At 46.6% G+C, this 27014-nt stretch overlaps 1 protein-coding gene across 1 annotated transcript; it reads left to right on the top strand.

Annotated features, from left to right (window-relative positions):
- Positions 1–8401: 8401 nt before the first annotated feature.
- Positions 8402–26881, top strand: LOC148476884 (T-box transcription factor TBX6-like). The gene is made up of 8 exons (XM_088457496.1): positions 8402–8519; positions 20333–20585; positions 23785–24052; positions 24962–25108; positions 25344–25414; positions 25673–25740; positions 26138–26429; positions 26539–26881. Exons 1-8 carry the CDS (start codon positions 8402–8404, stop codon positions 26879–26881), a joined length of 1560 nt encoding a protein of 519 aa, XP_088313622.1.
- Positions 26882–27014: the final 133 nt, after the last annotated feature.

Raw genomic sequence — 27014 nt, forward strand, 5'->3', positions numbered from 1 at the left:
TAGCAACAGGCACCTGATGCCGACAACTGTATGTCCTAGACACAGAGAAGTGTTATGCAATGATGACTTCTGACTCACAATCTATGGGACTCTAGCACAGACGGTCAGGTCACATTGGATACGATAGCATCCAGAAACTTCTTGATGTGCTGGTGACAGGAATATATGTGAGTAATACAGAAAGACCATTATGTGAAAGCTGTATAATAAGTAAGCAAAGCCATTGCCCCTACCCAAAATCAGTGAGCAGAGCCGAGGCACCCCTGGAGTTGGTACATACAGATGTGTGTGGTACAATAGAAGTAAAATCAATAAGTGGATACAGATACTTCATAATGTTCATCAATGTTTCACACAAATTACACACATTTATTTCACGAAAGCAAAGAATTAAGTGATGAATAAGCTTACAGACTACAAGAGATTAGCCTAAACTCAAAATGGTTGCAAGTTGAAGTCTTGAGGTCTGACAATGGAGGAGAATATAAAAACAAAAATGTTGGAACCTCCTAAAGAAACATGGCACTGGACATCAACTGATCATTGCATACATGCTAGAGCAGAATGGTGTGAGTGAGCTTGCAAACTGCACTTTAGTGGAGAGAGCTTGATCTATGCTATAACATGTTGGCCTGAATAAGTGTTTTTAGGCAGTGTTTACAGCTGTTTACTTAAAGTATCGTGCTCTCACAGTCGCTGTGAACGATAAAACACCAATAGAGTTGCAGTTTGGAAGTAAATCAAGCATCAACCATCTTAAGGTCTGTGAGTGCATTGCATATGTACATTTTCCCAAGGAGAAAAGACATAAGCTTGATTACAAATCCATGAAGTGGATCATACTTGGATACTGCCAAGAAAGTAAAGGATACAGACTCTCGAACTTTATGAAAAGAAAGCATATTAAATCAAGAGATGTTATATTTCAAGAAACAGATAAAGCCGGAACAGGAATTGCAGAACAAGTATGCAACATTGGATATGTCAACAGCTGGAGGTGCATCTGAATCAGAGACTACCAGAGTGGACATCCAACCACAGAACAGAACTTCTGCAAGATCAAATAACATAAAACCATCTAAAAGATATTATGCAAATATCACATTCTATGAGCCTCAAAATATCCAGGAAGCAAAGTCAAGTAAGACTGGTGTGAATGGAAATCAGCAACAGACAAGGAAGTGACATCACTAAATGACAATGATGCATGGACTGTAGCTAACAGGCCAAGTCATTGCAAAACAGTCTAGAGCAAATGGATTTTGTGCAGAAAGATGAAAGCAGACAGAGCCTATTATAAAGCTTGTCTTGTCGCAAAGGTTATACTCAAAGATATGGAGTTGACTATACGGTGAAACCTACTCTCCAGCAGCAAGTACATTACGTCTATTCAATGCCACACCTGCCTTGTACAATATGCTTGTTACAGCATGTTGGAACCCGGTGTTCACTTACCAGGTCTGGCGACGCTAGTCCTCTGGGGCTGTGGCAGTCCCGCTGTGGGCAGGTGCCCACTTGCATCCACCGCAGTAATGCACATTCAGCTGGCAGACCCCTTTCTGACTGTTGGCTTCTCCTCATTGCTTCCAGTGGCTGTTACAGAGCAGGGCTCCCCTATGGACAGAGCTCTCACATGGACGCATGCACGGCTTGGTCTAAAAATCGCGCCAATTTTAAACTCCTCCCTATAAAAGGATGTCCTATTCAGTACAAGACTATTAGTCTTATAACCTAGCTCAAACATTTGTCCCCAGTGCATGTTTATAGTGTTTCCTGATAATGACTTTGGTTTTTCCTCTGTCCTGATTTCTTCTCACTCCCTGATACCATATTCACTTAAGGTTTGTGATATTGCCGTTATACCAAATGGACCTTGTGCATTTAATGACTGATCATTGTCTCTACCACAAATACATAGAAGAAAAACTCTTAATGATCATTGCGTATGTGGATATCTGTTGCTAGCAGGCCAAGAGCAGCACATCTTGCGTTTCAATCAGCTGGTGGGACAAAAGTTCAAGATGAACGATCGAAGTCCTGGACACTATTTGCTAGACCTGAGAATCTTACAAGATCTAAAGAAGGGAATCATATCTATTGATCAGTAAAACTACATCAAGAGAATCCTTAGATACCTTAAAGCTTCATCTTACTTGAAGTTGGAATTCACCAAATCTACAAATGATATGCTTAAATCATTCCTTTATGGGCAACAGATTAGGATGATTGTCATTCCTATCAGGGATATCAATTTCTACTGGCAGACACAACAGTAAGCTGGTCAAACCACTGTAGCCCTATTCACCACTGAGGTGGAATACATGGCATTAACAGAATCAGTCAAGGAAGAATTACATCTCAAAGAGACTTTGTGTGAACTAAATTTTTAGAACAAGGATGACACCATCAACATGGAATGTGACAACAAAGGTGCAATTGATCTGTCCTATAGCACCAAGCACTATGGACGATTCAAGCAGATTGAGATTAGACACTTTATCCATGCGCTTGTAGAGAGTGGCTCTGTTGCCATGATCCATATAGCAAGTGAGAAGAATCCTCCTGACATGCTCATAGTCACAGTCACTGGTCTTCTGGTCTCCTCTGTTTAAAGATGTGGACTGGAATACAGTTGTTGATGATGTTGATATATGTTATTTCATGTTTAATCCTCATTTTATTACAGGTTGCTGCAAATAATAACTGGACAGAGCTTGCAATGAGAGGGCTTGTTGGTATATGGCGTGCGCTACTGCGCTGTCACCATGATGCTACTTAGTAAAGCATCTGCTCCTTTACTAAGATGGCCACCATTAGGTCTTCTGCGCATCTTGAAATTGTGTTTGAGCACCATGGTACTACACATAAGTGGTAGTACTTAGCTTCAGGGTGACCCCACACATAGTCGCAACTAGGTGTGCATGACCGATGCCACTACACAGTGTGCAGGGCTCTGTGGGCGGCACTGTGTCTGTGGGCTGGCTAGCAGGGTGCCTGTACAGAAGACCAGAGCATCCTCAGGATGCTCCAGTTAGCGCTGCACTTACTGGTGTTGCTGACCCCATAATGACATCATGGGCACAACGGTATGATGGCTGGCGCTCAGAGGGTGGACCAGCAGAGGGCACATTTGAGCCTGGTACAGTGATAATCCCACATTATCCTGCATTACCTGCTGACATAAATGACTGGCTGGTCCGCTGTATCTCCTCTCCATCTCCGCTGCATATTGGTGTAGCTGTGAGTACAGCTGTACATTCTGTGCACTGCAATAAACCCAAGCTACTGTTAAATCCGTCCACCTGGTGTGCCTTACATACTTATTTCAGCTGGTGTCTACTATTTATCACTCGTGTACAAGGCCGGCTCCAGGGGTAGCTGCACCCCTGTGCCACCCGGGTGATGGTCGCCTCTGTAATTGTGCCCGAAAATGGGAGCGTTAGCAACTTCTGGGAAAGGTCTACAAGAGGCTCCGATGGTGTTCGATGTTACGATGGTTTTGCAGACTTGCAAAGTAGCACGGATGTGTGTAAGGTAAAGTGCGCGTCCTTATGTTAGGCTGTGACGGCATTGCGATTGCAAACATTAGCGTATCTTCGCAGTGGGACTGCGTGCGTAATCGCAGCTCCTTAATGAATCAGGCCCACTGTCTGAATCTGTGATCACTAATTGCCATTCTGTGGGGATTGGGGACCGTCTCGATGGTTAGGCCTGCGCACGTGCAGCGGCCGCACTGCGTGAGCGCAAGCCCTGGAGCGACAGAGAAACTCTGTCGCTCCCGAGCTCGCTGCCAAAGGGGCGGCTGTCGATGTTGATCGACAGCTGCCCCCTTTTGGTTGGCGGGCCGGGGGGTGGTTTCCAAAACGGAAACCTTAGGGTCTGGTCGTAAGCCCCGATGGTCGCGATGGTGATCACCATCGCGACCATCAACCCGGTCGGTCGTTAAGCTGTGGGTCGTAACCCACAGCTTAACGATCGACAAGGAGGCGGCCGTTCAGGATGCAAGCGGCCGCCCTGATTCAGTGCGACCGCTTGCAACTAACGACTGCCTCTGAATGAGGTCCTGAGACCAGTATGGTAATAATAATAATAACCAAGATGAATAGAGGTGGAGATTCTTTATTTAGGAAGGTTCTAGGGGTGCACAGAAAGCTGCATCACCTTCTATCACAGGGCTGGTGGAGATCTGTCGGGATGCTGACGGTCCAAATGCTGACCGTCAGCATACCGACTGTCTAATCCCGGCAGGGGTCTAATGACAGGCATCATTTTACCTACGCCGGGAGGTCGACGCCCGGCATTAAGCCCGGCGGCGGGCACGGACAGCCGCAGGGGGGGGGTATGGGCTCCCGGGGGGGATTTAGGGTTAGGCAACCCCCCGGAGGGTTAGGCTTAGGCAGGGAACGCACTGCAGAGCCCCCTGTTCCTGTCCACTTTCTCTGTACCAAGGCATAAGTCACCTGGTTTATTCTTTTATGTTATAGCACTGCTTAATATGAGTGGCGATATATTAATAAGGGATAATAAAAAAATTACGCATCTCGGGTTGTTTATTGCTTTTGATTAGTAAGAGTATTTATTACTCAGAGATGTACGGTATTGTGCAGACACAGGGATGCGCCGGCGTAATACCGTACAATAAGCGAATGCAGCAAGAGGCGCCTGGTGTAAGTAGAGGCATCGCAGATCCGAGTGCGAGCAATTACTATAGGGAGACCTGCGCATACGCAGTAGTACAGATCCATCGGGTTTGCGCACAAAACTGAACAAGGCCCTATAATCGGTATTATTACCCTTTGCCTCATGTGCCAGAGCTATTCCAGCTGTATTGTTCAGCATACTGTATCTTTATATCTACATAAAGGGGATTTCCGCTACTATCTCTCTTGGCTTCCACATATCCACCTAGCGCCATCGCATGGCCAGACATGGCAGTACTGCGGGGAATATATATTTTCCTACACATGCTCTAACTCATTGGTCAGGGAACAGGGGTAAATTACCCCACATGGTGTAAAAATGACATTCCTGGGGGTAATGCCGGGCATGCATACGAATCATTATATAATATAGAATCATTCATATGCATGCCCAGCTGTGCCGCAGGGAGGCTGTAAGCTGGACGCCCGCTGAGATGTTATTACGAGCGGATGCCCAGCTCCTTCCCTGCAGCGCCGCGTTAGCCGGAGGCTGGAGTTCTCTTCTGAACTCCAGCTTCCGCCTCTCTCCATGCGCACTATGGGAGAGATGTCATGACGTCTCTCCCATAGTTCCGAGGAGCGGACAGGACGGCGGCGGATGCAGGAGCGGGGATTAAGGTAAGTGTTTTTTGGGGGTTTTTTTTGTACAAGCGGCACTACAGGGACATTATATGGGGGCACTACTACAGGGGAATAACTATGGGGGCACTACTACAGGGGCATAACTATGAGGGCACTACTACAGGGGCATAACTATGGGGGCACTACTACAGGGGAATTATATGGGGGCACTACTATATGATTACCTTCCTTTCAAATCAAGGAGGTAACGTCGGCGTATCTAAATATCTTTTGGGGTAAAAGGTAAAAAAGTTTCCTGACCACTGCTCTAATTGCATTAAATGAGTCTAACGAGCGGGGAACGAGGGAATTCTCCTTGCAGATGAGCATCAGGTGCAGGAATTACCTGTGCCCGGGTGGCGTGGTGACACAGTAGCTGGCATTGCTGTCTTACAGCGCTGGGACATGAGCTCCATTCTATCTGTGTGGAGTTTGTATGTTCTCAGTGTTTTCTTCTGGGTGTTCCAGCTTCCTCATACAGTCCAAAAACACATTGGTAGGTTAGTGTCAGTGTGTGCGCATGTGATACAAGATTTAGGGGCCCCCTGATGAACGGACAAGTATCCCCCCTGCTGGCAAATATGAGTCTTCCCGCTAATGACAGGGATTTCCTCTTCAATTAATTCCTATACAAGAATTATGGGGAAACCTATTTTTTTTTAAATGTCCCCATGGTCCTTGTATTGTCACAATGGGCCTGATTGTGCGTTAGAGGCAGCTGCAGCCTCTGCTGCGTCATTTTCCGGTCGCGCGTCTATGACCTCATGAAAATGTTGCTACACAGCCCCTTCCCTGGTGTGCAGCCCGTGTGTCTGACTGTGCCAGGACTGAGACGCCCACTTTGAGTACCTATAAATGCTGTAACACCGCCTGGTACGTATTTAGAAAACCACCACCAGCGCACCATTGAAAAAAATCGCTTAACTCAACATCGGCAGTGTGTCCAGTGCGGAATCAGCCACCAATATCTCTTATTATTTGTGTAATGCACTTTTATAAGAGTTCAGATTTTTAAATAATTACACAATTTTATAATCATTTATATTTATTGTGTTTATTTTTTTAAACTAGCGGAAGTAAAAGCCCAAATTAGTCTTCCAGTCCCAATGCGGACAAACATGAAGAACACATGAGGCCTGACTAGAAAAGGGACGATACAGCAGCCGCGGCTCCATCTTTCTGCTGAGGGGTTTACCACTGAGGTGCGGCCTATTAAGACGCACCGTCGGAGTTTGTACCTACCCTATGTCAGGTGCAATTCCTGCGTTTGAACATGGCCGCTGGAGTCAGTGCAACTGTTGTTTTGCATGCATTCGTCTGGCTAGTCATCCCCCTGTCACTTCCCAGAAATGCAATTTCGGTATGCTTTTTCAGGTGATAAGTTACAGAACGCATGCGCGGTGCGGCATCGACATTCCCTGCACCTCTTAACTTAATCAGGCTTTACAAATAGCGTCCTGTGGGCTTAATGCAGCAGTGCGCGCTAGTGTACCGCCGAATGCAGATTCCCGATGGTCGAGAATCTGTGTAGGCGCCCGACCCGTACTGCGCATATGCACTACGGGTACTGTGTGATCACAAGCACTGCCATTTGGGGCGGGAGGTAGCAGCGTCGGAGGTCTGTCGTCGCCGTAGGGAGGGGGGGGGGAGACGCCAGGATCTCTATTGGCTAGCAGAGATTTCCTGGCCTCTTTCTCTCATCTGCGGCGGCCGGCTAAGTGACCCCTGCTTTGCAATTCTATCCTAAGCTGAATCAGGCCCTGTGACCGCAATGCCAGGCAGCGCTGCTAACCACTGTGCTACCATGCGCTGAAATATAAGGTGTTTGTAATCTAAAGAAAACTCATAACGTAAAGCACAATTTATTATGTCTATTTAATAACCTTGAATAATTATGAACACATGCATCATACAGGACAGGAACCGAGGACTGCCACCTGCACACAAATAAATATCGCTGGCGTTGGGGAATCTATAAATACAGACACTTTCCCCATTTCTGACAACACATTAAACACTGTAAATTCTCCTGGAAATTAGTGGTCAGTGCACAGTTTGACACGCTCCTAAATTCTCCCTCACGTTTGTCACCATTACAACAATCTGCCGGCGTGCCAGGGTTTCTGGGCACAGACTGTGTGTAGGAGAGCAGGCAGTCAGGGGTTAAACACGGCCAGCTCAGTGTTCGCACCTACCTGTGAATTGAGTACAAAGAGGAGTTTGGTGTCTGCACCCAGATGTCACCTAGTTATTTAGGACATCTGTGAGGCCATGTTATTGTTTGGGAGGGGGGGGGGTGTACGCACAGAGTTGGGGTAGTGGTTGGGTATCTCAGTACTGGGGTACACTTTTTGTTCATGTAGAAAGCGTGAGACCTACCTTATACAGAGTTAGAATAGTCTCTCTGATAGAGTGTTAGCCGGCAGTGGCTCTCTGGGATATGTAGTGCCACAACAACCAGAGAGACGCAGGGTGGCCGAACGTGCTGTAAGGCTGTACAGGCACAGAATTATGGCTATATACATCAATGCATTATGTACCATTATTTTGCAAATAGTAGATATATATATATATATATATATAAATGTATATATATAAATGTATATATATAGAGAGAGAGATGTAGATGGATATAGCTACATATAGATGTATATAGATATGTTTGGATGTATATAGATATGTATAAAGGTATGTATGTATATATGGAGCAGATAATTTGTATGACACGTCCATTATACATGTCTTGTCCTCTTATCGCCCATTCCCGGCCCCCCTCCTGCTTTCCCATATCCATTCCCTGAATTCTGCATTTCCTGACAACTGGTCAAACTGAGGCTCCGAGCAGCCATAAAGACTCTTTAATAAAGTTTAATTCAGTCCTAATGTGTGAAGAGACCTCCCCCAGCTCTCCCCTCTCACCTAGCAGGAGGGTCTTACATCAAAAGGTATAGGATGGACTTTAAGGATCACTCAATGTGCTGCCCTCATACTAGCTGCTACCAGTTGGGAAGGTTCTTGGTTATCTCAGATTTTGTTGGCCTGGGACCCTCTAGCAGCCGATGCTCTGACACCGCAGAGCCATGTATCATACTGATATATTCCAACAATATGGACCATCGTACACGGTGAGACCAACACACGCTCTGCCGCCCACTTACCCTGCAGCCAGCGGTCACCATGAGGCCTACCGGTACTCAGGTATGTATGACTTTGGGGCCTTTCCACTGAATGGGGCTTCCCTTATTAACTGGAGCATCAGTTGGCAATAGCACTGGTAGTTGTTGGTGATAGCTCTGGTAGTTGTTGGCGATAGCTCTGGTAGTTGTTGGCGATAGCTCTGGTAGTTGTTGGCGATAGCTCTGGTAGTTGTTGGCGATAGCACTGGTAGTTGTTGGCGATAGCACTGATAGTTGTTGGTGATAGCTCTGGTAGTTGTTGGCAATAGCACTGGTAGTTGTTGGTGATAGCACTGGTAGTTGTTGGTGATAGCACTGGTAGTTGTTGGCGATAGCTCTGGTAGTTGTTGGCGATAGCACTGGTAGTTGTTGGTGATAGCACTGGTAGTTGTTGGTGATAGCACTGGTAGTTGTTGGTGATAGCACTGGTAGTTGTTGGTGATAGCACTGGTAGTTGTTGGTGATAGCTCTGGTAGTTGTTGGTGATAGCTCTGGTAGTTGCTGAATTCAGGGCTCTCTACACAGCTGTAGGTGGCTGCTTGGTCCTGGTGTGTGTGAGACTATTCTATAATTATAGGGACGGAGTCAGGTTGACTGGGATTCTGTATATATTAAGGCCATTTGTACCTGCCAGTTGTATGCATTATATGTATATATATATATATATATATATATATATATTTATTTATATTTTTGGGCTGGGTTCATGTATTTGGAAGTCCTGCCCAATACATGGATCTGCAAATGTGTTGTCAAATGTCTTTGGAGTCACTGAGATTCTCAATGTGTTGGCCTGTAATATTCTGACAGACGTATGTGCTCTCTCTGTAGGGTCCTGGTGTATAATAGTGTCTATAACTGTAAGGTCCTGGTATATAATACTGTGTATCTCTGAGGTTTTGATGTATAATAGTGTGTGTCTCTGAGGTTCTGGTGTATAATAGCGTGTGTCTCTGAGGTGCTGATGTATAATAGTATGTATCACTGAGATGCTGATGTATAATAGTGTGTATCACTGAGGTGCTGCTGTATAATAGTGTGTATCTCTGAGGTGCTGATGTATAATAGTGTGTAATGTATCTCTGAGGTGCTGATGTATAATAGCGTGTGTATCTCTGAGGTGCTGATGTATAATAGTGTGTATCTCTGAGGTGCTGATGTATAATAGTGTGTATCACTGAGGTGCTGATGTATAATAGTGTGTATCTCTGAGGTGCTGATGTATAATAGTGTGTATCTCTGAGATGCTGATGTATAATAGCGTGTGTATCTCTGAGGTGTTGATGTATAATAGTGTGTATCTCTGAGATGCTGATGTATAATAGTGTGTATCACTGAGGTGCTGATGTACAATAGCGTGTATCTCTGAGGTGCTGATGATTAATACTGTGTATCTCTGAGGTGCTGATGTATAATAGTGTGTATCTCTGAGGTGCTGATGTATAATAGTGTGTATCTCTGAGGTGCTGATGTATAATAGCGTGTATCTCTGTAAGGTCCTGATGTTAAGTTCGACTGTTAAAATGTCGACACGTTCAGAATGACATTTAACATAGAGTGGTCTATTTACTAACCAGTGTTAGGAGATAGAGTGAAAAGTGATAAGAAAGTGATAAGGTGCCAGCCAATCAGCTCCCAGCTGTCATTTTTCAAACACAGCCTGTGAGATGATAGTAGGGAGCTGATTGGCTGGCACCTTATCACTTTTCACTCTGTCTCTTATCACTCCTTAGTACATAGACCCCATAGTCACGTTCAGAATGACGACATGTTTTTTTTTGCTTTGTTTTTTTAGCCTAACCCTAAAAAATCAAAATTAAAAAAAAATATTTAATTTTGGTGACATGTCAAATGTCGGCATTCCGAATATGTTGACATTTTAAACATGTCGACCTAAATGCACGTCTACAAGTTGATTGTAGGCTTAATGACCATGTCGACAATCTGACTGTTGACAAGTCCTACCCTTTGAGGTGCTGATGTATAATAGTGTGTATCACTGAGCTGATGTATAATAGTGTGTATCTCTGAGGTGCTGTTGTATAATAGTGTGTATCTCTGAGGTGCTGTTGTATAATAGTTTGTATCTCTGAGGTGCTGTTGTATAATAGTGTGTATCACTGAGGTGCTGTTGTATAATAGTGTGTACCACTGAGGTGCTGATGTGTAATAGTGTGTATCACTGAGGTGCTGATGTATAATAGTGTGTATCACTGAGCTGATGTATAATAGTGTGTATCACTGAGGTGCTGATGTGTAAAGGTGCCCACACACTCTCCCTGAACTCTCCCCAGGCAGTCGTGGTCACGATTTGGAGTTAAAAATGTCCAATCTGACTTAAGATTTATCGTGCAGCCAGTGCATTGTATCCCAGATTGGCTAATCTGCCCTACAGCACGGCAGATCTGAAGATGCGAGGTACGACGAGCGGGGACGCGCATCGGCATCGTGATCAAGAGTAGAAACTCACGATTTGGCCATTTTTTACATGATCTGTCGTCACGATTCGTCGAAATCGGCCAAATTGGATGAAAAGTCGGTATGTGTGTGGGCACCTTAATAGTGTGTATCTCTGAGGTGCTGGTGTATAATGGTGTGTATCTCTGAGATGCTGATGTATAATAGCGTGTATCTCTGAGGTGCTGATGTATAATAGCGTGTATCACTGATGTGCTGATGTATAATAGCGTGTATCTCTGAGGTGATGATGTATAATAGCGTGTATCACTGATGTACTGATGTATAATAGCGTGTATCTCTGAGGTGATGATGTATAATAGTGTGTATCTCTGAGGTGCTGATGTATAATAGTGTGTATCTTTGAGGTGCTGGTGTATAATAGTGTGTATCACTGAGGTGCTGGTGTATAATAGTGTGTATCTCTGAGGTGCTGGTGTATAATAGTGTGTATCACTGAGATGCTGATGTATAATAGTGTGTATCTCTGAGGTGCTGGTGTATAATAGTGTGTATCACTGAGATGCTGATGTATAATAGTGTGTATCTCTGAGGCGATGATGTATAATAGCGTGTATCTCTGAGATGCTGATGTATAATAGCGTGTATCACTGAGGTGCTGATGTATAACAGGGTTTATCTCTGAGGTGCTGGTGTATAATAGTGTGTATCACTGAAGTGCTGATGTATAATAGTGTGTATCACTGAGGTGCTGATGTATAATACTGTGTATCTCTGAGGTGCTGGTGTATAATAGTGTGTATCTCTGAGATGCTGATGTATAATAGTGTGTATCTCTGAGGTGCTGATGTATAATAGTGTGTATCACTGAGGAGCTGATGTATAATGGTGTGTCTCTCTGAGATGCTGATGTATAATAGTGTGTATCTCTGAGGTGCTGATGTATAATAGCGTGTGTATCTAAGAGGTGCTGATGTATAATAGTGTGTATCTCTGAGGTGCTGATGTATAATAGCGTGTGTATCTCTGAGGTGTTGATGTATAATAGTGTGTATCTCTGAGATGCTGATGTATAATAGTGTGTATCACTGAGGTGCTGATGTACAATAGCGTGTATCTCTGAGGTGCTGATGATTAATACTGTGTATCTCTGAGGTGCTGATGTATAATAGTGTGTATCTCTGAGGTGCTGATGTATAATAGCGTGTATCTCTGTAAGGTCCTGATGTTAAGTTCGACTGTTAAAATGTCGACACGTTCAGAATGACATTTAACATAGAGTGGTCTATTTACTAACCAGTGTTAGGAGATAGAGTGAAAAGTGATAAGAAAGTGATAAGGTGCCAGCCAATCAGCTCCCAGCTGTCATTTTTCAAACACAGCCTGTGAGATGATAGTAGGGAGCTGATTGGCTGGCACCTTATCACTTTTCACTCTGTCTCTTATCACTCCTTAGTACATAGACCCCATAGTCACGTTCAGAATGACGACATGTTTTTTTTTGCTTTGTTTTTTTAGCCTAACCCTAAAAAATCAAAATTAAAAAAAAATATTTAATTTTGGTGACATGTCAAATGTCGGCATTCCGAATATGTTGACATTTTAAACATGTCGACCTAAATGCACGTCTACAAGTTGATTGTAGGCTTAATGACCATGTCGACAATCTGACTGTTGACAAGTCCTACCCTTTGAGGTGCTGATGTATAATAGTGTGTATCACTGAGCTGATGTATAATAGTGTGTATCTCTGAGGTGCTGTTGTATAATAGTTTGTATCTCTGAGGTGCTGTTGTATAATAGTGTGTATCTCTGAGGTGCTGTTGTATAATAGTTTGTATCTCTGAGGTGCTGTTGTATAATAGTGTGTATCACTGAGGTGCTGTTGTATAATAGTGTGTACCACTGAGGTGCTGATGTGTAATAGTGTGTATCACTGAGGTGCTGATGTATAATAGTGTGTATCACTGAGCTGATGTATAATAGTGTGTATCACTGAGGTGCTGATGTGTAAAGGTGCCCACACACTCTCCCTGAACTCTCCCCAGGCAGTCGTGGTCACGATTTGGAGTTAAAAATGTCCAATCTGATTTAAGATTTATCGTGCAGCCAGTGCATTGTATCCCAGATTGGCTAATCTGCCCTACAGCACGGCAGATCTGAAGATGCGAGGTACGACGAGCGGGGACGCGCATCGGCATCGTGATCAAGAGTAGAAACTCACGATTTGGCCATTTTTTACATGATCTGTCGTCACAATTCGTCGAAATCGGCCAAATTGGATGAAAAGTCGGTATGTGTGTGGGCACCTTAATAGTGTGTATCTCTGAGGTGCTGGTGTATAATGGTGTGTATCTCTGAGATGCTGATGTATAATAGCGTGTATCTCTGAGGTGCTGATGTATAATAGCGTGTATCACTGATGTGCTGATGTATAATAGCGTGTATCTCTGAGGTGATGATGTATAATAGTGTGTATCTCTGAGGTGCTGATGTATAATAGTGTGTATCTTTGAGGTGCTGGTGTATAATAGTGTGTATCACTGAGGTGCTGGTGTATAATAGTGTGTATCTCTGAGGTGCTGGTGTATAATAGTGTGTATCACTGAGATGCTGATGTATAATAGTGTGTATCTCTGAGGTGCTGGTGTATAATAGTGTGTATCACTGAGATGCTGATGTATAATAGTGTGTATCTCTGAGGTGATGATGTATAATAGCGTGTATCTCTGAGATGCTGATGTATAATAGCGTGTATCACTGAGGTGCTGATGTATAACAGGGTTTATCTCTGAGGTGCTGGTGTATAATAGCGTGTATCTCTGAGGTGCTGATGTATAATAGCGTGTATCTCTGAGGTGCAGATGTATAATAGTGTGTATCACTGAAGTGCTGATGTATAATAGTGTGTATCTCTGAGGTGCAGATGTATAATAGTGTGTATCACTGAAGTGCTGATGTATAATAGTGTGTATCACTGAGGTGCTGATGTATAATACTGTGTATCTCTGAGGTGCTGGTGTATAATAGTGTGTATCTCTGAGATGCTGATGTATAATAGTGTGTACCTCTGAGGTGCTTATGTACAATGAGGTGCTGATGTATAATAGTGTGTTTCACTGAGGTGCTGATGTATAATAGTGTGTATCTCTGAGGTGCTGATGTATAATAGTGTGTATCACTGAGGAGCTGATGTATAATGGTGTGTCTCTCTGAGATGCTGATGTATAATAGTGTGTATCACTGAGGTACTGATGTATAATAGTGTGTATCACTGAGATGCTGATGTATAGTAGTGTGTATCACTGAGGTGCTGATGTATAATAGTGTGTATCTCTGAGATGCTGATGTATAATAGTGTGTATCTCTGAGGTGCTGATGTATAATAGTGTGTATCACTGAGGAGCTGATGTATAATAGTGTGTATCTCTGAGGTGCTGATGTATAATAGTGTGTATCACTGAGATGCTGATGTATAATAGTGTGTATCTCGGAGGTACTGATGTATAATAGTGTGTATCTCTGAGGTGCTGATGTATAATAGTGTGTATCACTGAGGAGCTGTTGTATAATACTGTGTGTCTCTGAGGTGCTGATGTATAATAGTGTGTATCACTGAGGTCCTGATGTATAATAGTGTGTATCTCGGAGGTACTGATGGATAATAGTGTGTATCTCTGCGGTGCTGATGTATAATAGTGTGTATCTCGGAGGTACTGATGTATAATAGTGTGTATCTCTGATATGCTGATGTATAATAGTGTGTATCACTGAGGTGCTGATGTTTAATAGTGTGTGTCTCTGAGGTACTGGTGTATCTGGGTCTGTGACGTGCTGATGTTCCCTTGGTCTGTGAGGTACTGGTGTATCTGGGTCTGTGACGTACTGATGTTCCCTGGGTCTGTGAGGTACTGGTGCAACTGGGTCTGTGAGGTACTGATGTTCCCTGGGTCTGTGAGGTACTGGTGTATCTGGGTCTGTGACGTGCTGATGTTCCCTGGGTCTGTGAGGTACTGGTGTATCTGTGTCTGTTACGTGCTGATGTTCCCTGGGTCTGTGAGGTACTGGTGTATCTGGGTCTGTGACGTGCTGATGTTCCCTGGGTCTGTGAGGTACTGGTGTATCTGGGTCTGTGACGTACTGATGTTCCCTGGGTCTGTGATGTTCTGGTGCAACTGGGTCTGTGACGTACTGATGTTCCCTGATTCTGTAAGGTTCTGGTGTATCTGGGTCTGTAAGTTTCTGGTGTATCTGGGTCTGTGAGGTACTGGTGTATCTGGGTCTGTGAGGTTCTGGTGTACCTGGGTCTGTGACGTGCTGATGTTCCCTGGGTCTGTGAATACTGTTGTATCTTTGTCTGTGAAGTGATAATGTGCCCTCAGTCAATGAGGTTCTGGTGTATGTTGGTCTCCGAGGTACTAATGTACCGTGGTTCTGTGAGGTTCTGTGCAACTGGATCTGTGACGTGCTGATGTTCCCTGGGTCTGTGAAGTACTGGGGAACCTGGGTCTGTGAGGTACTGGTGGATCGGGGTCAGTAAGGTTCTGGTGCATATGGGTCACTGAGGTTCTGGTGCATCTGGGTCTGTCATGTACTGGTGTGCCCTGGGTCTGTGAGGTACTTTTGTGCCTTGGATTTTTGAGGTTCTGGTGTATCTGGGTCTGAAAGGTACTCATGTGCTTTGGGCCCATGATTTTCTGGTGTATCTGAGTCTGTGAGGTACTGATGTGCCTTGGGTTTGTGAGGTTCTGGTGTATATGGGTCTCTGAGGTACTGATGTACCCTGGGTCTGTGAGTTTCCTATGTACCTGGGTCTGTGAGGTACTTATGTGCCTTGGGTTAGTGATGTTCTGGTGTATCTGGATCCGTGCTGTGCCCTGAGTCTGTGAAGTTCTGGTGTATCCAAATCTGTGAGGTACTGATATCCCCTTGTTGTGTGAGGTTTTGGTGTACCTGGGTCTGTGAGGTTTGGTGTATTCATGTCTGTAAAGTACTGATGTGGCCTGAGTCTGTGAGGTTCTGGTGTATCTTGGTTTGTGAAGTAATGATGTGCTCTGAGTTGGTGAGGTTCTGGTATATGTCGGTCTGTGAGGTACTAATGTACCCTGGGTCTGTGAGGTACTGATGTGCCCCCAAGTCTGTGAGGTACTGATGTGCCTTGGGTTTGTGAGGTACTGATGTACCCTGGGCCTGTGAAGTACTGGTGTATCTGGGTCTGTAACGTGCTGATGTTCCCTGGGTCTGAGCTACTGGTGTATCTGGGTCTGTGACGTGCTGATGTTCCCTGGGTCTGTGATGTACTGGTGCAACTGGGTCTGTGACGTACTGATGTTCCCTGGGTCTGTGACGTACTGATGTTCCCTGGGTCTGTGACGTGCTGATGTTCCCTGGGTCTGTGAGGTACTGGTGTATCTGGGTCTGTGACCTACTGATGTTCCCTGGGTCTGTGATGTACTGGTGCAACTGGGTCTGTGACGTACTGATGTTCCCTGGGTCTGTGAGGTACTGGTGTATCTGGGTCTGTGACGTGCTGATGTTCCCTGGGTCTGTGAGGTACTGGATTATCTGGGTCTGTGACGTGCTGATGTTCCCTGGGTCTGTGAGGTACTGGAGTATCTGGGTCTGTGACGTGCTGATGTTCCCTGGGTCTGTGAGGTACTGGTGTATCTGGGTCTGTGACGTGCTGATGTTCCCTGGGTCTGTGAGGTTCTGGTGCAACTGGGTCTGTGACGTACTGATGTTCCCTGGGTTTGTGATGTACTGATGTTCCCTGATTCTGTAAGGTTCTGGTGTATCTGGGTCTGTAAGTTTCTGGTGTATCTGGGTCTGTGAGGTTCTGGTGTACCTGGGTCTGTGACGTGCTGATGTTCCCTGGGTCTGTGAATACTGTTGTATCTGGGTCTGTGAAGTGATAATGTGCCCTCAGTCAATGAGGTTCTGGTGTATGTTGGTCTCCGAGGTACTAATGTACCGTGGTTCTGTGCAACTGGATCTGTGACGTGCTGATGTTCCCTGGGTCTGTGAAGTACTGGGGAACCTGGGTCTGTGAGGTACTGGTGGATCAGGGTCAGTAAGGTTCTGGTGCATATGGGTCACTGAGGTTCTGGTGCATCTGAGTCTGAAAGGTACTCATGTGCTTTGGGCCCATGATTTTCTGGTGTATCTGAGTCTGTGAGGTACTGATGTGCCTTGGGTTTGTGAGGTTCTGGTGTATATGGGTCTCTGAGGTACTGATGTACCCTGGGTCTGAGTTTCCTATGTACCTGGGTCTGTGAGGTACTTATGTGCCTTGGGTTAGTGATGTTCTGGTGTATCTGGATCCGTGCTGTGCCCTGAGTCTGTGAAGTTCTGGTGTATCCAAGTCTGTGAGGTACTGATATCCCCTTGTTGTGTGAGGTTTTGGTGTACCTGGGTCTGTGAGGTTTGGTGTATTCATGTCTGTAAAGTACTGATGTGGCCTGAGTCTGTGAGGTTCTGATGTATCTGGGTCTGTGGAGGTTCTGGTGTATCTGAGTTTGTGAAGTAATGATGTGCTCTGAGTTGGTGAGGTTCTGGTATATGTCGGTCTGTGAGGTACTGATGTGCCCCCAAGTCTGTGAGGTACTGATGTGCCTTGGGTTTGTGAGGTACTGATGTACCCTGGGCCTGTGAGGTACTGGTGTATCTGGGTCTGTAACGTGCTGATGTTCCCTGGGTCTGAGGTACTGGTGTATCTGGGTCTGTGACGTGCTGATGTTCCCTGGGTCTGTGATGTACTGGTGCAACTGGGTCTGTGACGTACTGATGTTCCCTGGGTCTGTGACGTACTGATGTTCCCTGGGTCTGTGACGTGCTGATGTTCCCTGGGTCTGTGAGGTACTGGTGTATCTGGGTCTGTGACCTACTGATGTTCCCTGGGTCTGTGATGTACTGGTGCAATTGGGTCTGCGACGTACTGATGTTCCCTGGGTCTGTGAGGTACTGGTGTATCTGGGTCTGTGACGTGCTGATGTTCCCTGGGTCTGTGACGTACTGATGTTCCCTGGGTCTGTGACGTGCTGATGTTCCCTGGGTCTGTGAGGTACTGGAGTATCTGGGTCTGTGACGTGCTGATGTTCCCTGGGTCTGTGAGGTACTGGTGTATCTGGGTCTGTGACGTGCTGATGTTCCCTGGGTCTGTGAGGTACTGGTGTATCTGTGTCTGTTACGTGCTGATGTTCCCTGGGTCTGTGAGGTACTGGTGTATCTGGGTCTGTGACTTGCTGATGTTCCCTGGGTCTGTGAGGTACAGGTGTATCTGGGTCTGTGACTTGCTAATGTTCCCTGGGTCTATGCGGTTCTGGTGCAACTGGGTCTGTGACGTACTGATGTTCCCTGGATCTGTGATGTGCTGATGTTCCCTGATTCTGTAAGGTTCTGGTGTATCTGGGTCTGTGAGGTTCTGGTGTATCTGGGTCTGTGAGGTTCTGGTGTATCTGGGTCTGTGAGGTACTGGTGTATCTGGGTCTGTAAGGTTCTGGTGTATCTGGGTCTGTGAGGTACTGATGTTCCCTGGGTCTGTGAAGTACTGTTGTATCTGGGTCTGTGAAGTGATAATGTGCACTCATTCAATGAGGTTCTGGTGTATGTCGGTCTCCGAGGTACGAATGTACCCTGGTTCTGTGAGGTTCTGGTGCAACTGGATGTTTGACGTGCTGATGTTCCCTGGGTCTGTGAAGTACTGGTGCACCTGGGTCTGTGAGGTACTGGTGGATCGGGGTCAGTAAGGTTCTGTTGCATCTAGGTCTGTGAGGTACTGGTGGATCTGGGTCAGTGAGGTTCTGGTGCATATGGGTCAGTGAGGTTCTGGTGCATCTGGGTCTGTCATGTACTGGTGTGCCCTGGGTCAGTGATGTACTTTTGTGCCGTGGATTTTTGAGGTTCTGGTTTATCTGGGTCTGTAAGGTACTCATGTGCTTTGGGCCTATGATTTTCTGGTGTATCTGGGTCTGTGAGGTACTGATGTGCCTTGGGTTTGTGAGGTACTGATGTACCCTGGGTCTGTGAGTTTCCTACGTATCTGGGTCTGTGAGGTACTTATGTGCCTTGGGTTAGTGAGGTTCTGGTGTACCTGGATCCGTGCTGTGCCCTGAGTCTGCGAAGTTCTGGTGTATCCAAGTCTGTGAGGTACTGATATCCCCTGGTTGTGTGAGGTTCCGGTGTACCTGGGTCTGTGAGGTACTTTTGTGCCTACGGTCTGTGAGGTTTGGTGTATTCATGTATGTAAAGTACTGATGTGGCCTGAGTCTGTGAGGTTCTGATGTATCTGGGTTTGTGGAGGTTCTGGTGTATCTGGGTTTGTGAAGTAATGATGTGCTCTGAGTTGGTGAGGTTCTGGTATATGTCGGTCTCTGAGGTACAAATGTACCCTGGGTCTGTGAGGTACTGATGTGCCCCCAAGTCTGTGAGGTACTGATGTGCCTTGGGTTTGTGAGGTTCTGGTGTATCTGGGTCTCTGAGGTACTGGTGTACCCTGGGTCTGTGAGGTTCCAATGTACCTGGTTCTGTGAGGTACTTATGTGCCTTGGGTTAGTGAGGTTCTAGTATATCTGGATCTGTGCTGTGCCCTGAGTCTGAAGTTTGGGTGTATCTGTGAGGTCCTGATATACCCTGGTTGTGTGAGGTTCCGGTGTACCTGGGTCTGTGAGGTACTTCTGTCTGTGAGGTTTGGTGTATCTGTGTCTGTAAGGTACTGATGTACCCTGGGTCTGTGAGGTTGTAGGTCTCTGAGATACTAATGTGCCCGAGTCTGTGAGGTACTGACGTGCCCCGAGTCTGTGAGGTACAGACGTGCCCTGAGTCTGTGAGGTACAGACGTGCCCTGAGTCTGTGATGTACAGACGTGCCCTGAGTCTGTGAGGTACTGACGTGCCCTGAGTCTGTGAGGTACTGACGTGCCCTGAGTCTGTGAGGCACTGACGTACCCTGAGTCTGTGAGGTACTGACGTACCCTGAGTCTGTGAGGTACTGATGTATTTTTTATTTCTTGCATATTTGAGGCTCTGGTGCTCCTGACTCTGAGAGCGAGCTGTGTTTTCGAGGGCTGTTTATGAACAGAAGTTCTGGTGTGTTTGTGGCATTCTGTATTCCTGGTCTGTGTTAGGTTTATTTGGGGACAGGAGGGAATCCACCTATCTCGTTACCATAACTCCCTGTAGGGTTCCAATTAGCAGGACATGGCGGCCATTTAGCACCTACTTGTCAACCAGACCAGCTTGTGACCAGCTTGTGACTGACTTGAGGCCTGTGAGAACAGCCGACTCTAGCAGGATGACACGTAGGCCTGGCCTTACAGGTTTCCTGCACACATATAAATATGATGCCCACTAGCATTCCCACAGATGTGATTTTTACACTAGATACAAAGCTGCTATTTTCTGATCTGTCTCCTTGTTGCAGAATTGGAAGTTGCCCCCAGTCAGCGGTATGATGGCCTGTTTACAACACTCGATCCTTCCCAGAGGATCCTGGGAGCAGCCCCCCTCACACCTCTCTCATTGCCCCCTGGTCCTGCTCTGGGGTTTGGGCAGCCGCAGTCCATGTGTGAAGCACCACGACTTCCCGGGAATGTCAAGATGGTGCTGGAAAACAAGGACCTCTGGAAACAATTCCACGCCATAGGGACAGAAATGATCATCACTAAATCCGGGAGGTGAGAAGATGGCGGAGGTCCTACAGGGAGAGGGATCTCTGTAATGTCACTGGTGCTGCTTAATGAATAGACAACTTGCAATAATCTTTCAGACCACAAAATGGCTGCCTCTGCCAGGTAGCTGTGGCGCGTATGCTTGAAGTTTAAGACAGAAGCAAAAGATAAATGGAAGTGCAATCATCCGAGCACAATGTTAGAAATAAAATAATCACCAACAAAAGTAATCTGTATGAAAGTATGGGGCAACTTGTGGCAGACACTGCATGCTGGGATTTGTAGTTAAACAACAGCTAGAGAGCACACTGGTCGCTGTGAATGGGAAGTGCAAGTGTCGTTACATAACAACACAAGGCCGGAAAAAGAGAGTATCTTGTATTACTTCTCAATGGTTTAACAAAAAGATAGAAGTGTAAGACATGTAACCAATCAGCAATGGTGTGTCATACTGGTTGGGGATGGGAGTCCGGCACTTGAAAAGAGGCATCCCAATGCTGAGATCAGGGGACATGTATGTACCCTAACCTTTCCCCATTCACCCCCTAACCCTCCTGTCCTGCACCCTAACTCTCCCCGTTAGTGCCCAAACCTAACCCTCCCCCTTAGTGCCTAACCCTAACCGCCCCCCTGCCGCAGCTTAATGCTAAACCCCCCAGGGGTGCCTAAACCAAACACCACCCCCCGCGCGCAAGCAGCTAAGGGCGCCAGCTGTACTTACCATCGGAGTGCCGACCACTGATGGGATCCCGGCGTCGGCATCTCTCCTCATGTCGGGATTCCGGCGCCGGCGTCCTGTCCGCGTAGCGCCGGGATTTTGTCATCCGTCATCCCAATGGTCGTTAATTTAACTACATCCCGTATCATACAGCAACCAACCACATTTCAGCTTTCACTAATCTGCCTACAACAAACTGATAAAGGCTGATATCTGATTGGTTGCCGTGGACTACAGCACAGAAATGCTCTATGACCAAAAATAATTAATTAAGCTGCCAAAGGGTCATAAGTATAAAAATCCACCTAAGAGTTAATACATACTATTTATTTCCGGAGGAAACCCACGCGAGCACGGAGAGAACATACAAACTCCACACAGTTAGGGCCGTAGAATAGATATGACTGGAAAAAAACAAGAATCATCAGTGATTGGCCTAATACCTCCATGTGTCACACAATTCTGATTACAACTGTTTGGGTGATATTTGGGCTGCTAAATTCATTTGCCCGATGACTGACGCCCGTGTGTACAGTTATGTGCTGATACCACGTGATGCCGCCCCTCAGCTTCAAGATGGCTCCCTACATCTATGCACTGGCAATGGAGCCTGCTGCCCGATGGGCGAATGTCAGATCTGATCTGCGTGCGGCCAGCTTTATTCATTATTATCATACATACCTCCCTCAAGTAACAAAATTGGGATAAAATAAGGCCTTGCACACAAACTCCGCCCTAATCTGTGTGAGCCACACCCATATTTACCTATAGGCACACCCATTTTCCCATAAGCCCCACCCTTTTTATTGAAAATCAGGACCTGGATTTTATAGGTAACCTGGATTACGATGTATCATTTATAGGATTTTTATAAGGACACCAAGAGTGAGTGATGCGCTAGTTTCCATAGCGTACCGTGCGCAATTTTTCTGTGCGCACACTCAGAAAGCAAACGCACGCAATTGAAGACGCGCACGCACTTGCCACTTACCAAACCTTACGACCAAAGAGACGGGTGGGAAGGGCCCTGCGCACATGAAGTGCAGTAATCGTGGGTTCTCGTAAATGAGGTGTCATGCGGATCAGCCTCTTAGGAGGCGTACCAATCCCACCTGCTACAAGGCCGGTATACGTGCGCAGTGTTCATGCCGTATTGCTAATAAGACGCATACGCTGCTGACATCTTTAGATGCATGTGAGCGGAAAATACGTCATTTCTCTGGGCACTTTTTGAGTACTTTATGCCCAGCTCCTAAAGGTGGCGGCGGGGATGCGCTAATTCTCCCATTGGCCCGCTTAGCACATACATAGCCGCATACCCACACTCCTCATTTCAGATCTGCCTCCAGAAAAATAGGGATCTGCCTCTTTTGTGGTGTTGCGAGTCCAATTAGAAGTATCCACTTCCCCATTCAGTCAGCAGCAGAGTTATAGGCAGCCAGGACATGAGTCCCCTTTGTGCATTAGAATGTGGTTACTACGAGTAGGTGTCAGCATTAGATTACTCCTGAGTCATTCAAACACCATCCACTGAGGGTAACAGTGGCGACTACAGCACTGTCATTAATTCAAATAGCTGAGCCACACCAACTGCCACCCTAAACGCTGCGAAACACACCGCCGGCCGGGACTCACTGGCAGTTGGTGTGGCTCCCTTGTTTAAATTTTGGACTGCGCTCCAGCCCCTCCTCTTGAGCTTCCACTGGTCCCGGTCCACCCGAGGTCACTCCTTCAGAACACGCAAACGTTGCACCTTGCAGACAGCGCTATCATGACGTGGGCACTCATGCACTTCCTATTATAATGGGTGCATACAGTATTACACAATTATAGGTGTAGGTCTAGGCACAATGACATACTGTATGCGGAGCTGGGTTGTATATTTGTACATTGGTAAATTACACTTTTTGTGATAAATCCAATATATTGACTCCTTCGGGCATGCCATACGTCCTATCTCTCTGTGCTAAAAGCGGCCACCTTTATATCGGCCAACCTCTTACCCTGGGCCAGATGTACTAAGCTCTGAAAAGTGATAAAGTGAAGAGTGATAAACCACCAGCCAATCAGCTCCCAACTGTCATCTTTCAAACACAGCCTGTGAGATGGCAGTTAGGTGCTGATAGGCTGGCACCTTATCACTTTTAAGAGCTTAGTACATCTCCCCCTCTGTCACTTTAATCTTGCAACACTTTAGGCAGCCAAAGCTTGAGAAAAAGAGTACTGTCACCCTCTTTTGTAGTCTTATATAGATGCCCTATAGAAATTGGTGCAAGTGCACAGTCCGCTATGTCACAGTAAGTATAACTGACATCCTGTGCTTTGTCTTTTCAGCTTTTTTGCCTACATAAGCATCACTTAGAGACTGTTTAAGAGCCTTGGGATGGCGTTAGCTGTTTGGGATGGGGGTGGGAGAAAATACTGCATTTGCACTCAGGAGCATGTCCATGATAACCCCCCTCGCTCTCTCATTTGTGTCCCTTCCAGGAGGATGTTCCCTCAGTGTAAGATCAGCGTGACTGGGCTGGAGCCGGACGGGAAGTATGTCCTCCTGGCTGACATCGTCCCAGTGGACAACTCCCGCTACAAGTGGCAGGAAGACCACTGGGAGCCCAGTGGGAGAGCAGAGCCGCGCCTGCCTGAGAGAGTATACATCCACCCGGATTCTCCCGCCCCGGGATCCCACTGGATGAAGCAGCCAATTTCCTTCCACAAGATCAAGCTCACCAACAACACCCTGGACCAGATGGGACATGTAAGCCATGGGGGGGGGGCAATAATTACCTGACAGATGCGAAGTTTGGGTCGGTCAAACCAAAAAAGCCAAAACAAAATATAAATGGACTATCTTTTTGTTTCGGTTCACTTTACAAAATGCTGTGTTGTAGGATGAGTCGGTAGCAGTTGACTGGGCGACTGCCTCCAACACAAGCGTGTCGGCAATATGACATTCTAAATCCTGGAGCACAGCGCCAGGGGCTCAACCAGTGGCGGTTCCACAGATGGGGCTGCAGGACAGTCCAAAATCCAAATAGGGGAGCCACACCAACTGCCAGTGAGTCCCAGCCGGCGATGTTTGGAGTGGCAGTTGGTGTGGCTCCCCTATTTGAATTTCGGACTGCGCTGCAGCCGCCCTTGGGCGCAACCATAACCTGAATGGCGGAGCCACAGATATTTCGACACTGCTGCTCTGCTTGCTATTGGGATGTATAAATGTTCACTTATTTAAGAGTGAGATTAATGATAAATGTGCTCACAGTTGCCTATGTATAGAATTGCTGCAACAGGACATTATAATTTACCTTCAGGTTACCTATTGGCTTATTCACACACTCCTGCAACTTTTACAGAATACAGATTAATCTTTTTATACGTCGCTGCTGCGCTACGGATACGTCCAGAGATCAGCATGTTGTTGTCTCCATTGGCAACAAAATAACTGATTATATAAAGGCCTGCTCACAGGCGTTTTTATAAAGTCACCGACTTGTCTATAGTTTAACATTTCCAACTGTAACGGATCTTGATGCTCCTATCCACGAACCAGTGTGGCCGACGCCAGTAACATCATGGGAGGAGGTTGGTGTGGTGACAAGATGGCCGCCACACTTGTGAGGGAACGTTCTGGCACTACCCTGAGCTGACCTACACTCTCTTTCCGCAGATTATCCTGCACTCCATGCACCGATACCAGCCTCGTTTCCACATCGTCCGAGCCCAGGACGTGTTCAGTCGTCGATGGGGGGGCTGCTCGTCCTTCACCTTCCCAGAGACCATGTTCCTGACTGTCACAGCCTACCAGAACGAGAAGGTAGGAGGAACAGGGAAAATATCCCCCCCCAGCTGTACCAGGGCTTGGGGGGGTGATTATTTCAGACTATTGCAGCATCACTAAAAGGCAGCGGGGAAATTTGGCTGCGTAGGCCGCAGCAGGGACCTCTTGTAGCCATTGTACACAGCTGTAGAGAGCAGGCAGCTTACAGAAATGTGCAGGGTCTCATGGATGAGGCCTCCATATTTTTATAGTTTTATTTTCTTTTTTGCAGATAACACAACTGAAGATCCAAACAAACCCATTTGCAAAAGGTTTCCGGGAGGACGGGCTGAAGAATAAGAGGTTAGTGTGCGCCATTTATACATTTATGTCTGTGGCGCCCTTTGGGGGTGGCTGATCCCTTTGCATCTCAGGTCTCATCAGTCACTGTGCACCAGGCGAGTCTGTACGATTTCTGCCCATTTATCAAGCAAGCCACACCACTCCATTTTGACTCGTGCCACAAATAAGCCCAGACGCTGAGTTCTGAGCGCCACCACTGTTTTATACGCTGTTATTTATTGATATAATTGTGACAGTATATCTCTGTTCTTCTCACAGAGATCGCCCCACCCGGGTGAAGAGGAAACTGATCAATGTAGAAGACGACCAAGAGACCTTCCCTCCACGTAGGTGATACTAGGTGCCAGTCCTCTCTGCCAATATGCCCACCTTCATTCTTTTGAGGGGGGTGGGGTGCTTTTTTTTTCCCATGGCATCGTCTAAGTGGTGGTGTCATTATCACTGCGCTATCCATGACAATGACTGCAGAGAGGTGTATGTATGTATAGTAGAATAATTCCTGTCTTTTAACATTACTGGGAAATAATCCAAAACTAGCAGCAGAGGGAAAACATACCCCAATTTCAATCCCTCCTCCCATCTCCAATTGAGTTTACGAGTGACTTAATGTATTTCCTCATTAGCTGGTGATCCAAAGGTTACCTAAGCCCATCTATGTACATTGTGGATATTTTAGTACATGTTAATTGTTCCTCTCTCCCACTTTGTAATCCCCTCTCCTAGCGGAATGTAAGAGACCCCTGTATTCGGGACCCTGTGATTCCACTCTGGATCTAGGAGGGGGTCTGGGTATCCCTCTGCCAAGTCCGGACTGTTCTTTCCACCCCATAACACCCCCAGACCCAACACTCCCCTCCACTGAAGCCACTGAGCCATCAACTCTCCCGATGACAGCAACTCAGGACCAAGGGCCTAACATAGAGATGAACCCCCAAAGTACAGAGCCTTACCTGCAGGACGAGAGCCAGCCCTACCCCGAGATGCAATCTGCCAGAGATGACTCGATGTACAGGTGGTGAGTATCCGTGTATGGGCTGTCAGTGCTGTATACCCCATGTATGATATTGCTGTATAATTCTGTTTGTGTATAGATGAAATGAGCCTGTTATTTTCTCTGTCACCAGCGCACCTGAACCAGCTGTATCGCAGGGCACCGGGCCCCGTCGCCCACCCACCCTACAACGCTTCCCTCCACCATTTCAGGTGCCCCAAGAAGCCACTCAGCTCTACGACAGCCAAGCCGATTACAGGCTTTACAGCCAGGACGTAGGTTGTGCAGGCGATTACGGCCCCGGACCCTGCGCTCTTACCCCGACTGGCCGCGAGGAGGAAGGGGGTGTCCGAGGTTACGCCAAGAATTCCGACCTCCGCTTTCAACACTTCCTCTCCAACTCCGGGCCCAAACTAGGGCTGCCATTCTCAGGCGCCCAACTTCAACGTCTGTACACAGGGGGAGGCTGGATGTGAGAGCGATGCTCTGCAGAGACTGCGCCAAGAGAGCCTTGACCAGGACCTGGCAGAAGAGAACTCCTTCTAGATCAGCATTTATCTTGTGCAGATCACCGATTGCGTGCTGAATGAGCAGCGATCGCACAGACCA

Source organism: Taudactylus pleione, unplaced genomic scaffold, assembly GCF_031769625.1.
Source record: "Taudactylus pleione unplaced genomic scaffold, aTauple2 ptg000762l, whole genome shotgun sequence".
Classification (NCBI taxonomy): domain Eukaryota; kingdom Metazoa; phylum Chordata; class Amphibia; order Anura; family Myobatrachidae; genus Taudactylus; species Taudactylus pleione.

Excerpts from the sequence above, each read along its gene's own strand:
- LOC148476884 (XM_088457496.1), top strand. The coding sequence starts at position 8,402 with ATGTATCATACTGATATATTCCAACAATATGGACCATCGTACACGGTG. Across the intron at positions 24,053-24,961 it reads CCCTGGACCAGATGGGACAT|ATTATCCTGCACTCCATGCA; the intron begins GTAAGCCATGGG and ends CTCTTTCCGCAG. Across the intron at positions 26,430-26,538 it reads GATGACTCGATGTACAGGTG|CGCACCTGAACCAGCTGTAT; the intron begins GTGAGTATCCGT and ends CTCTGTCACCAG.